The sequence below is a fragment of the Homalodisca vitripennis genome, chromosome 4 (genome assembly GCF_021130785.1).
Source record: "Homalodisca vitripennis isolate AUS2020 chromosome 4, UT_GWSS_2.1, whole genome shotgun sequence".
Taxonomy (NCBI): Eukaryota; Metazoa; Arthropoda; class Insecta; order Hemiptera; family Cicadellidae; genus Homalodisca; species Homalodisca vitripennis.
The window spans coordinates 21074191-21088520 of record NC_060210.1 but is presented as its reverse complement, the minus strand read 5'-3'; the positions used below and the strand labels follow the sequence as shown (position 1 = coordinate 21088520).

At 32.2% G+C, this 14330-nt stretch overlaps 1 protein-coding gene across 1 annotated transcript in view; it reads right to left on the bottom strand.

Annotated features, from left to right (window-relative positions):
* Positions 1–7350: 7350 nt before the first annotated feature.
* Positions 7351–14330, bottom strand: part of LOC124359025 (glutamate-gated chloride channel-like) — a 32341-nt gene continuing 25361 nt past the window's right edge. The window contains exons 7-10 of the mRNA XM_046811371.1: positions 12767–12849; positions 12462–12599; positions 9374–9733; positions 7351–7794 (exon numbers count right to left, since the gene is read on the bottom strand). Of these exons, the coding sequence (XP_046667327.1) occupies positions 9408–9733; positions 12462–12599; positions 12767–12849 (547 nt within the window). The 3' untranslated portion in view covers positions 7351–7794; positions 9374–9407. The remainder of the gene's footprint in view (positions 7795–9373; positions 9734–12461; positions 12600–12766; positions 12850–14330) is intronic.

The window sequence follows — 14330 nt, the reverse complement described above, 5'->3', positions numbered from 1 at the left end:
GTGTGCAGTCTAATGAGATTATTACCGAGAAGCTGGCTCAGATATTTCCACAACATGTGGCTTTATTGCTATGGCTCGGTGGCGGCGACCAAGATAACAATAATGTAACAGTTATTGTTGTTTGCTTTGTCATTGAAGTCGCCGGCGGTCTGGCGTCTCACCACGCTCAAGGGAAAGGAGGAAATATATTTTTAACAAATTGCTATTATTTAGAAGGATTTAAATCTTCGTATATAAACATCTCGTTCAGAACTTTCGTTTACGCTAATTCCCAAAACCACTAAACCAATTGTAATATATTGTTAGGTCCAACTTAAAAGATAGGATAGTTTTTACCTCGATTATTAAAAGTCAATTTTTATTGCGAATGTAATTGTTTTTATAGATAGGTAGAGTTCACTTTAGCCTGTCAAATTAAATCAACTATTCTGTATAAATACAGTTTTATGACAGTACAATTATATGTTTAATTTATTTAACCAAAATTTTCGATTTGTTTACATTTATAGTCTTATAGCATAGAGTAAGTTTTATGGTAACATTACTTTTTATATCAACCTCTCTGCAACCGCTGTTAAGCACAATAAAAATATACACCTAAGAAAATTTAAAATGTAAATAAAAATCATTATTTTGGCTTGTTTTATTTAGAAATATTCATATTATATTGTTATTATTGCATCAGGTTTATATCTTGCTTGATACATATTTATGCATGATCTTGTTTCGTTATCTCATATTTTTCTGTCAATTGTGGCTGTCTATCATTGATCTTTTTTGTAAAATATATCTTCTTGTTACAGCCTGAACCGTTTTACATTATTCTTAAACTAAGTTTATTATGCTGTATATGGAGCTTATATTGGTCACTGTTAAATTACATGAAAAACATAAAACCAATATTTAAAACTTTTATTGTTTTGTAAGGCCTTTCGATGTGTCTGAAGATGATAGCCTCGCTATCGGAAGGCCTCACAAAACAATAAAAGTTTTAAATATTGATTTTATGTTTTTCATGTAATTTAAGTTTATTATATTATAAATAATTTAATAGTAATGACATTATAATTTAATATTAATTTAATAATAATGATAAAATAATAAATAATCATAAGTTAATTTAATCATTGTATTTTGTATTATTTCTCAAGTGCATAATGGTATAACGTAGGATATAAATTTAATGGAGATAGAGAATTGAAAATGTTCGTGAACCCTCAGTGAAGCATATTACGGGACAAATATTGTGCCATACTTCTACCTTTTTAGTAGTGATTCAATGTATTTATTTTGCCACTTCTGACACACATATTTTATACTGTTAATCTACCATGCTTGGTTATTAACAAATTTCACATCAAAGTGAAGATACGCAGTCTAAAATTATCACATACATTTTACAGGAAGAGGAATGTAAACATCTAATGATGAAGATGTTATACCAAGTTTGTTATACCATACGTTAAAACCAACACTTTCAAATCCCAAACGATTATATTGGTCCGGAAATTGTTTTTTATTTATATATTTTTAACAAAATTGCTCCATTATTTTTCTGTAAAAAGGATTCTTTGCATCAATCAAGTATCATGACTGGACCATATAAACCTTCCTTCAATGAATTGTCAGTATGGATTATTTTATTAACATTCGAATGACACTACTTTATAACAATGATATGAATTGAAACTTATAAAATGACTGTTTAATATTGTACCTAAACAAAGAAAACTTTCTATAATATTCTTTATGGATACATATATATTTAAATAATATATTTAATTTTTTTTTTCAATCGTATTTATTAAAAATGTCGTAAAGACTTTGTCCCCATACGTTATCTGTAAGCCTGATTTTCTTTACTGCCTCAAATAGTATTTCAGTTGTTGGAATTGAAAATTTCATAATTCCTGTCTTTTGAAAAATAAAAATGAATCTCTATTATCTCGAATTTTATATTTATATATTTTATATACGAATGATTATAAATTCTCAATATATTAATGATAGTTAACTTTATATATTTGGCTATGTTGAAACTCATTCGGTCTAATCATATAAATGACATTTTCATTGTGATCCCTTTGTATGTAAAAGCCGTTGGTGTGGAGTGCAGAAAAAGGTGTTCAGATTCATATGTTATGAGAAAACTTTTACTTTTTTAGTGAACACTCACTTTTATTTGTGACATTATCAATTAAATAGCTTTAGGTTAAATATAGTTATAAAAATGGCATATTATCCCCTTTATTATAAATACAATTTTTGAAATATCCAGAATCGTAAATAATTCAGTCTAAAACACTTATGCTTATATCTTACTACGTATTGCCTAACCTAAAATTAGTGCCAGATGGTCAAGGAGAGCAAAGCTGGAGTGTTCGGCACTTATGATTCTGAACACGCACTAATGAATTATACCTTGGGAGCGTGAGCTTTTTAGTGAATTGTTACTACATAAATTATAACTGCCACATAACCACTGCTGCTGAAACACGTAGAAGCATTATCTCTAGCAAACACTGAATGTAATACAAGGTCCTTCGTTAAAAATGTAGGCAGTGAGTCAGCTCAAACTTGAAATATTATAAAACATATTGAAATAGAGTATCACATATTCGTACAGTATAACGTTCAATTACAATACGAAATACATACAGACAGAAGAAAGGTTAGGATAAAGTAACACAAACGAAATACTAGAAAGGGGCTGACAGAAAAGTCTAGAATTGCAAATTGCATTATTCGTCCGAAGACCATCGCATAAAGCCAAAATAATACATCGGGGACATCAATTCTTAAAAAAATAACCAAAACTGCATTCACTAAATTAGAAAACCAACAGATCAGAAATTATGCCTCTTTGGTAACCAATACTGAAAAATGAAATAACGAGAAAACCTAGTATCACTCAGATTAGAGATTTGTAAAGACCAGTGCAGAGTCACAGTATAAGTTTGAGAAGTTCATCTAGAATGGACCGATATACCGTAAAAGGCTCACTCTCATTCCTTTTTTGCCACCACTGTTCTGTGCCGTGATTATCGCCATTTACTACTGGCCCTTTGGTCAGATGTCCGTGGTTGGTCGTTCAGTATAGGTATGTGGTCGGTAGTGGGGTATGGTTGTGACCAGTTTTCTTTAGTTGTAATAATTAGTGTTTTGTTTCTATTAATAACACTTTTAGTCAGGTTTTTATTAATGTTTTAGAGATAGACTTGACACAGGTCATTGTTGTGATTCCTGAAATGTGTTTGTCATGCCATTGTTGTATGATTTATTTACTATGACATAGATTGTAGTTATGTGTTAGATTAGATATTCACCTGAGGAAGAGTTCAGATTGCAGATCTCGAAACTTTGTGGTTTAGATGCTGTTATAGCGTTGTAATATAAATTGTTCAGAGGAAAGATAGTTCTAGGGAAGAATAGTTTTTGCGGTTGCCGGCTACTCAGAGTTTTCTCCCTAATGAAATACCTGGGAATCGCTTTCGTAATCGCAGGCTTTTCTTACTAATCATTTCTTACCGAATCACTATTTACTTTATTTCAAATTATAGGACGTTATAGTATATCGTTGTTCAATAACTTGTATGTTAGCTTTTCTTCGTATTTTTGTTTTAATTCATGAGAAAAACGCTTATTTATTAGAATAACGAATTTTGACAGATAAAAGAGCTTACGAGCAAAACAACAATAAAAGCGCAAAGCATGGGACACGGATAAAAGAAAGCAGTGATAAATTATCACTAAAAGTTGAACACGACATAGCTGGCTGCAAAGAGAGCAATAACATGGCACATTTGGCAGTAGATCACGTGGAAAACATAGCCATTGAAACACGGCTAAAAGCTGCGAGATACAGTGATGGTGAGTGGCCTCATTTTGGTCATCATGTTTAATCGTCAACAGTTGTCCGATTCTGCTAGATACAATCTTTAATAATATCCTAGCCTTTACAATATAGAAGTTCTATCATTTACTGCAGCCACAAAAGTATCCAAATGTTGTTTTTACTTTTTAAACTCTTGAATAAGAGATTAATATTGTAGGGATAACATTTCATTCAGGTTTTGAAACCCTGCAACAATTTTGGAAATAACCATAGCACGAATTCCAAATATACCCAACGTAAATTAAATAAATTCTGGTAAATCGGTGTTTATTATGAAAATCATGTTTCAGCGAAAAAGATTCTAAGTAACCTAAATGTATTAAGGATATTAACGCTTATTTAATATATCTTTTAAAGCCCACAAAATTCTTAAAAACTGTATAATCTCTAAATCTTAAGCAAACTATAATAGAATGTACAACTGATTTCAAAAGTAATTGTTTACATATTGTACACTCTTCTGTTATATTTATTGTGATTCATTTAAGGTTATAATTTTCCGACAGTATCAAATAGGAAAAACTTATAGATTTGGTCAGTTCTTTGATTACGCACACTATGACAATAAGGTATAAAATCAAAACATAAGTTCGAATTTTTTACCCAGTCACCGTTTTTCGTATCCTCTTTGATTCAGATGGCGCGCTTCGATACAATATAAAATATTCTCTTAGTTTATAAAATATTTATGCTCAAAGAGACCAACACAAAAAGCGCCTTTAACTTATACTATGTATTGATGAAACTTCATGCAAAAAGTCTATGAAGTTCGTTCTTGAAATATCGTGCAGATAGACAGATACAGGTAGACAGACAATCAGAAAAAAATACAAATTTCCAATTCCTAAAATGATAGACGTTCTTAATGCTTAAACCAACGACGAAAACCAAATTGGTCTCTAAAAAAAATGTGTATCCACTTAATTATATTTTTCCTACATATATATGTCAATATAGAAATACTAAATATTCATATAAATACATGAAACCAGTATTCTCAACCGGTTATTACATGAATACAAGTATAAAACTTAAAGCTAAACGAGCGTGTATATGATTATTAAAATTGAAATGTTTAACTAATCAGAAAAATAAGTGTTTACTGCTCCATTCAATGTACATATTATGTCGTGGTAATAATTTATAATAAGTACCTATTTAGTGAAACTAATCTAAAAAATACGGAAAAATCTCTACCAAGATTTAATAACACCCCAAACATTTATTTATCACCATCTTAAACTTATTAACACCAGTTGATCCATTTTACTTCGAACAGGTTGTTGAAATACTGATACGTGAAATACGTAACTTATGCAAAGTGAGGGTTTATTATTTGGATTTAGAAAAGGGATAAACACAAAAACGGCTATTAGTGAACTTATGCAAAGGGTTGCTTTAGAATTAATAATGGTAAAAAGGTAAGTGAATTTGTTTGGTTATATCAAAAACCTACGACGAGCTCATCATAAGATTTTACTAAAAAAAGATGCATAATGTTTAATTAGAAGAGTATTTTACTCTTTATTCGAAAGAAAGCTATAGAAAGCTACCTAAAGAGTAGGAAACAAAGCGTGAGTGTTAATGGATGTCTTAGTGAGTTTGATATAATAAAAAATAGAGTGCCCCAAGGCTCAGTACTAGGCGTTACATTGTTTTTTATCTACATCTACTAATTTATGTAATGGTACGTTCAAGGACTATATTACATCATTTGCAGATGATACAGCTTTATGCTACATTGCTAATGATAGAAATGAATTTGAAATACAAATAAAGTATGATATGTGTAGTCTTAGTTGGTGGTTTTTAGAAAATAATATGGTCTTAATTTATTGTAGAAAAAAAACCAAAAAAATGAATGAATGAATTGATTTTATTTCCCTAATACAAAAAATACATAAATTTTAATTTGAGAGGAAAATACATTTTTGAGAATAAAATATTGTTATGTCCTGACTTCAGATGCAACGAGATTGTATGTGAAACTGATTGTAAGGCCATACTAAAAGATGAGTGTATTAAATATTTCGGAGTATTTGTTGATAGGGAACTAAGTTTAAAATAAGATATTGCCAACTTAAAAGAGAAAATTAATAGTGTATTAAGAGTTTTTTTATTTTGTAAAAATATGTGTGATGATTCTATTTTAAAATTTCTCTATTTTTCCCTCGTTCAAAGTAGGCTTAATTACGACATAACTAGTTGGGGAGGAACATATCTAACAAATCTCAACACTTTATTAACGATACAAAAGAAATGTATTCAAACTGCTTGTAAAACGCCCTATGATCACCCTCATGTACCCCTTTCCAGTAACCATAACTTCCTCTTATAAATATGTTTGTTTTTAAGGTTATTTAATTATTCTTTTATAAAAAGAAGAAACTGTGCTGCAATTATAGGTTATAGACTGAAATTACGAAACTCAAATAAGTATCCCGTCTCAAAGTCAATGTTACTTATTTTACAAAACATTTCGTTACCTGGGACCTAAGTTCTTTAATATGATTCATTCTAAATTAGGAATTTTAATAGCGTACAAGTGTTTGATAAATATATTAAGGATTGGATTAGAGCACAGAACAAGAATAGCAAGTTTTCTTTTTCTATTATGCGTTAAATGCTGAAGTATAAACCTATTTTATTGTATCCTAGCAAATTCGAGTAAGTTACTTTCTAGGTTAAGTTTTAAATAGTAACATACCTTGATACAGTATTCAAATTACATAACATTTTATTCATTCTCACCAACACAACTACATGCCATAAATATCACAATAAACACAGTAAAAATAAACACTTTAACACACACGCACACGCACAAGCACACAAACCGAAGAACAAGCACGTACTGAGGACTTCTTTAACGACAGTTTTTATTGGTTTGTGCTGTTGTTCCTCAAATTAATCTAGGTTGGCGATCTCCCCTCCCTGCCCCGCCTGAGCCTTATCAGCTGTTCGGTCACTGCAATCTGTATTCATGGCTCAAATTATCAATGTCTTTAATATTTTTGTAATATTGTATTTTAACAGCATTATTTGCTAGCTCTGTTACTATACTTTCAATGTGCACACAGTTTGATTTTCAATGTATTGGTTCAAAATTTCACCTTTAGTAAAGTTTAGGATTTTTATGTATTTCATTTGTATATTATTCTGCCAGCCGTTAAAATAAGTTTAGATTTCGTCCTCCAATCAGACAAGACCTGGGATATCCTAATGTTTTATTTATTTTTGGAAATTTGACACTGAAAGTACTACTTTGTGTTATTGTGTAAAATTGTTTATGTAGAGAGTTGATGCAAAATTGTTAATTTGTATTTATATATGTAAAAAGTTAGAGTAATAAAGAAAGATTATTATTATTAAAATGAAAATGTCATTCATGAAAATATAGGAAAGTTTGGAGTGATTATTAAGCTATTTTCAGTTGTAGCGAGAAAACATCTCTGTAGAACAAGAAACACACACTTTATTAATATAATAATAATACTTGGTTCTAAATAACATTTATAGTTTGTGTCATAGCTTAGCCATCCTTGAATAAGTAAAGAGCTGTCAATCACCAATTGTTAAGAAATAAAACTCCATTTAAATATGAATAGTTTCTTTAACCAATACCAATTTAATTTATTTTAAGGCTATTATCTTATGTAAGAGACATCTGCCATATCATACTTACTTTAGTATTAATTTAACTTAGAATTGTCACACACATAGTACATTATGATGTATATAAAAACAAACGTAAAAAAGGCTGCTGGAAAGAGAATTCTAGCGGCCGAGTCTATGCGTCCGGAATCTTTGGGTACACGAAGCGCCTCGCAGACCCGAGAAAACGCTGCCTTGGAGGATGATTTGTCCTGAATTTCAAAATTTAGGCTGCTGTTGGCATTCTAAAACAAATATGGTTACTGATTACTTATTTTTAATTAGTTTTGCAACATTTAATTGGTTAATTGTTTAATTTTTCTGCAAACAATGAAACACAAACAGCAGTTTGAAGTTATAAAGGATATATCAAACACTGCAGTTATGTTATATTATTCATATACAACTACATTTCATTCACTTTCTTAAGACTTATCAAGAAACACAAATTGTGCGAATCATGTTCAGCAAACCCAAAAATCGAGGAAAGTAACCAAATTTTAAGTCAGTAATCAAATCTTGTCCTAAAATTTACGTCAAAATTGTGTCCTCAAAATAATCAAATCTTGTCCTGAAATTTATATCTTCAAATGTAGCCTAGTAATAATAAAATTCCAAAACAAATTATATACATATATCAGTTTGAAATGCTGTAAAATGTTTAATAGTAAATGTTACAAGATATGAGTATACTATACTTTAAAAATTTTAAGTATTGCAAAAATAATCACAATATATACGTTCCACATTATCAGTCATATCTATTACAATTTATTGGTACACTTTTTTAATTAAATCTTAATTATAGTCTAAGTATAGACCACGTAAGCCTAATTACTATGATAACAAGTAAACTCCATTTACTTGTCTTTTCGCTTCACCGTGTTTTCAAAAGACAACAATACACGTAACCATAATGGTCTGTAACAGGTGTTCTAAAAATGATATCGTAGTCCACGGTTCTGTCTTGTAGAGTTTACCATAGATCGCGTGTCGTCATAGAATAAAATTATATTCCAATGGATCTTTGATGATAAAGTTAGAACATTTAAAATACTTTGAGTAATATTAAGGTTTAAATATTCACATCTTTAAAACTTGCCAACCGGCAGATATGACTGAATTTTTAGTTTAGCTCCAGTTCATCGTCCTTTTATTGCTGCGTCTGGTATTTGACGCTGTCTCAGACATGGCTGCTGGAATCTGAAGTCATATCCATCTGAAGAGATTCAAAGAAAGTTGACAACGAAGGAGCTCAAAACGAAAAATTTACATCGTTTCGACTTCAGAGACTCCTATAAATAGGTGAAGTGGTGAATATACCGGACGCTGCAATAACAGGAATTTGAACTGGAGCTAAACTCAAAATTCAATTGAATCAACCCTTCCTACCATAGCTACGTAATGTGTGGAAATCTCAGTTGCTCCACTGTGCTCAGAGATCGTGTCTATCACATCGTAATGCGCTCAATTGTGTACCAGATGAGACAATGAGACTTAACACTTCACCTGTTTATAGCTGCATCTGATGTCGAAACGATGTGAATGTTTCGTTTTGAGCTACTTACTTCGTCGTCGACTTTCTTTGAATGTCTTCAGACGGAACAACACCATATTCCAGGAGTCAAGTCTGAGACAGCGTTAGATACCAGACGCAGCAATAAAAGGACGATGAACTGGAGATAAACTCAAAATCTAATTGAATTAACCCTTCCTACCATAGCGACGTTATCTGCAGATATGGCTCAAAACATTGTGACCAGGTTGTATCAGAGTCCAAGATCTCTTATTAACTACGTGTTTATCTGCTTTTGCAGTTTGTACCCCTCTTGAGCGCTCTTCAGCTTTGGAATCTGCCTTATCCTCTGACGATCCTAAGGAGGTGACGACGGCAAACTCGAGCAAGGCCAAGAGCAGAAAGGTGAAGCAGGTCCCGAACCCACACATCCATGGCTCTCACAGAGGAAACATAAGGAACGGCTGACCCGATGGATGTAGAGATGGAGCTCATCGCAAACAGGGTGGACAACACCAGGATGGTACGGGCTACAACCTCTCGCCGGTCCATCAAGAAAGACGTCCAGGACAAGACCACCAAGAAAGTTGTGGGCAGGAACATATGTAGAATGTAATACTCCAGACGATCCCTCTTAAGGTAGAACTCGGTCCTTAAGCAGGAGAATTCTAAAATTAATTGCATAAATTATACAACAAATAAAATATTTTTATGATTTAAAATGAATTTTAAAACTACTTAAATGGTGAATTTCTGTTATTTTATCATTTAAATTTTCATAGTATATATTTACATACCGTTATTTAATTTAACTTTGCTAAAAGGTAACATGTCTAATAAATATAAGAGTAGGTATAACAGTATTTTATTTTGCGAAATTATTAAATTTAACAAGTTTAGCTATCTAATTTCTTACAATTTGGCGGTCGTAGTCATAAGTAACATGCGGGCTATCATGTTTACAACGTCTCGAAACATGCTTTAACTCGCCTGTACAGACGTATAGTAATTATTGGCAGTTTTGGTTTAACATATGTTGACTAAGGGCGGCTCACCAGAGCGAGGTTTAAATATTTCAAGATGTTAATTGTATAAACAATGTTTCGGTCAGGATTTGATTCGCAACACTTCCATGTTATTTATGCTTAGCTAAATTACTAAATAAACAACAAATAAAACACCGGATGCTTGTTTCGTTTTGCGTTCCTGGTTTTATTATATAAACACCTTCACAGAACTAAACACTTCGTTTTAACACTCATCAAACTGATTTAATCTCGAAGTTATTCTACTGTATAAGATAAGTAGGAATGGATCAAACTATAATGACACTACTGATTATAATTGTAATATAAAAAAAATGTAAATTGTTTTGTATCAACACCTTGAAAATTAGAACGGTTTATAATTTTGTTCAAATATGGTTATTACTTCACATAAATATTGATTTCGTTATAGATAACTCTTGTGCATAGATACTAACCTCTGCAATTGGAAATTAAAATTTTGTGTAATATAATTTTATCGTAAAATAATTGTCGCTAAGATTTTAATGCGTTATCACACATTCGAATTTGACCGTGCAGATTAGCTCAGTAAGGTTTGTTATTCTTAATTTGAAAATTTTGAAATGACTATTTTAGAATGATTAAAAAAATGTATTTGAGTTAGTTACACCATTTATAACTCAAAAATGGATGTACCGATTATAATGACCTCTAATTTGTTGGATTCGCCTCCGTCCTACAATATATATATATATATATATATATATATATATATATATATATATATAGGAACTTAAAAAAATATTTCTGTTTTTATGTCCTCAAGATAACTCAAAAACAAACTGAACTGTAACCTTCAAATTTTGCGTAAAGCTTTATAGGTGAGGAATACTGAGTTCGATGATGTGTGTGTCATTCCACAGGTTTTGTCTGAGCGTTAGCAAATATTTTTACACTGGTGTAATGGGTAACCACGATGGCAACAAGAACTCGTAGATTAAATAAATTTATAAACAAGTTGAGTACAATCATATGAGATTTTAACACGTGACTTATTAAAAAAATTGCAGTTATTCATAGAGTAAATCGAAAACCAATAAAGTTGATTTAAAATAAAAAGTCGGTGAAAGAATCATCGCTCTTGCGATGTATAAACCTCCCTTTCTCGCCGGAACACTACTATGAAACCTAACTCAAAGAAAAATTTTAATGTATCATGTGGCAAGATATCTCGATAATGATTCTATTTTGCATGAAACATTATTTCTACACAGAGAATTTGCTCTGTGATTGTCATGTCTCGCTATGCAGTGTGGCTGAGCGTCATTGAATCTATTAAGCTGACACAATTTCTTGTGTGTGTGTGTGTGTGTGTGTGTGTGCGTGCGTGTGCGTGTGTGTGTGCGTGCGTGTGTGTGTGTGTGCGTGTGTGTGTGTGTGTGTGTGTGTGTGTGTGTGTGTGTGTGTGTGTGTGTGTGTGTGTGGTGTGTGTGTGTGTGTGTGTGTGTGTGTGTGTGTGGTGTGTGTGTGTGTGTGTGTGTGTGTGTGTGTGTGTGTGTGTGTGTGTGTGTGTGTGTGTGTGTGTGTGTGTGTGTGGTGTGTGTGTGTGTGTGTGTGTGTGTGTGTGTGTGTGTGTGTGTGTGTGTGTGTGTGTGTGTGTGTGTGTGTGTGTGTGTGTGTGTGTGTGTGTGTGTGTGTGTGTGTGTGTGTGTGTGTGTGTGTGTGTGTGTGTGTGTGTGTGTGTGTGTGTGTGTGTGTGTGTGTGTGTGTGTGTGTGTGTGTGTGTGTGTGTGTGTGTGTGTGGTGTGTGTGTGTGTGTGTGTGTGTGTGTGTGTGTGTGTGTGTGTGTGTGTGTGTGTGTGTGTTGTGTGTGTGTGTGTGTGTGTGTGTGTGTGTGTGTGTGAATTTGTTTCTATTTGATGCTCGTCTGTCAATCTAACTGGAGGGCAGCTCGAGAATCAAATACTAAAGGCTACGTTATCAAAGCCTGATACGCGACACATGGTGTAGCATAGTTGTAACTATATTCTAGTATGAGCTCTTCTTATTCGAAAAAAATTAAAATATAAAAAACACACAATTCTACAATAATTTTAAATCTAATTCTTGACGCTTTTAAAAATCGAATTGCATCATTCTTGATGGGACTATAATGCTATCCTCTTTGATATTGACAAATTCAAAATTATTTGATATTATTTGTTTCTTTTAATAGGTTACATATTCAAAGCTCATTATTTTGGCGCAAAAACAATGTGGACTTAGTTTTCTTGCTACATGTACATTCCATTTTAGATACATGGATTTACAGGCTATTTTGTAATGAATTTATTAAAACAAAACTAAAGCATTGTAGGACTTTGCTTTTATTTTTAGAGCGTTTACCAACCTATGGAGCCCTTTGTGTGACAGTATTTAGTATCAATCCTTCTCAGCCTGGTACCCATTGTGTTAGCGACCGTCCTAGTTATGTAAATCGGAACGCCCTTATCCCAGACTAGTACAAGGGCCTCTGCAGAATAAGCGTCTAGTCATAAAAAAAAAAACAGAACAGAATTATTTTACAAGAATATCATTAAGAAAATTGCTATGAATTATATCTGAAAACTAACATTGCACTGACTTATAATTATTTAATTCATAATGATTATAATTATTTATTCTCTTACATACATTATAGATTGCAGTACTTACAACTAAACAACCTAACACTGCAATGCTGGTTGTCGAAAGGGAAGTATTCAAGCTCCATGTTACACCACATTGTTATTGACAGTCTGTAATAATACATATTATACATGCCTTAGTTTTAAAGATTGTTTTCATTAAGATTTGTCTCAACACAAAAAATAACTACTAATGAATTAGCCAGCCTAATATATTGCCTTAAAGTAACCTATAAGGTTTATAAGCGACCGAGAAAAAAATATATTTACTAGCTAATAGTTGTTGCTGGAACACAACATTTTGGAAGCAATACACTTATAACTAATACGCAATCATTCACAATACCTAATCTAAACAACAGCAACTCAATCTAACTTTCATTCAATTATTTATAACAATATAACAGAGCCATTACAACATGCAATTAACATAAGTCGAAACCGGATATTATAGATAACAGCTATTTATTAGGAACAATTAGGCTAAATCAAAATATACGTAATAACGTTACAGGATATTCGAAAAAACCGTTTAGCTGCAATACTAGTTCATTCATAAACAGCCGTTTCTTCTTCTTCAAAAGGAGCCGAGAAACAAAAGCAGTTAAGCTATAAAGACTACAATCCGCAAGTATAAAATGACCAACCAGGTCTTCTTTAGAGTAACATTCTTAACTAAGGTTCAAATATTACCAAATAAATTATACTTGGCTAACTGAAAAATTCAAAAGACAAAACAGTCTAGAGTTCTAGAGTTTTACGTTTGAATCGGATTCTCTCAAGAGATAACCATTCTATGTAGATAACCGTGTCCTCGATTAGACACCCTACCGATAAGATAAGGTAAGATCTGCTCATGGAGAGGAGATTAGCTTCCAGTTTGTAAACAAGTTAAGGAAAGACAAGATTACGCACATTTTTAGTCCTGCAACATTCTTAAAAACTTTGGGTGTTAGGGTAACCAGCTCAAAATAGTTGTAAACTCTACACATTGGGATTGCACAGAACTGTTAATGTCTTATCAGGTGCTATAATAATCTCAATTTAGCCAAATAAGCAGCACTTTTATATTACATATTCTATTTATGACAACGAGGTACAAAAAAACTGTAACAAGGCTGATCCTGCAGCCATCCGAGCTATCTGACTATTAGTGAAGATGTACCACAGGTGAAGATTCCTGTAGGTAACGATCCATAAAGACTTCTACTTGGAAAATGAAGATCAAAGACCCCAACTAGCTAAATTATGAAAATCCCGCAATTCTAGCACGTAACTTATCTAAAAAAAAGCCTTAGTGGCGCGTCTTTTCTTTTAGGAGGTCTCATTTCTATGTAGGATTTAAAAAAAAAAAAACTATTTAACAATTGGACAGACAAAATAAGTTCATATCCCAGAAACCAGTTCTATTTTTGGTGTCCTCTGCTATAGTTAGAGTCTGGCCAATGTTCTTCCTGCTGTAGACGAAACGCATCAGTTCTGGATGTAGAACAGATCAGGATGTCTTGAAGGGCATAATAATGATAGCATTCGAAGAAAAAGCCTGTATAAAACTGTAAATTTAGGCAGGCTACCACCTTTTCATACATTAC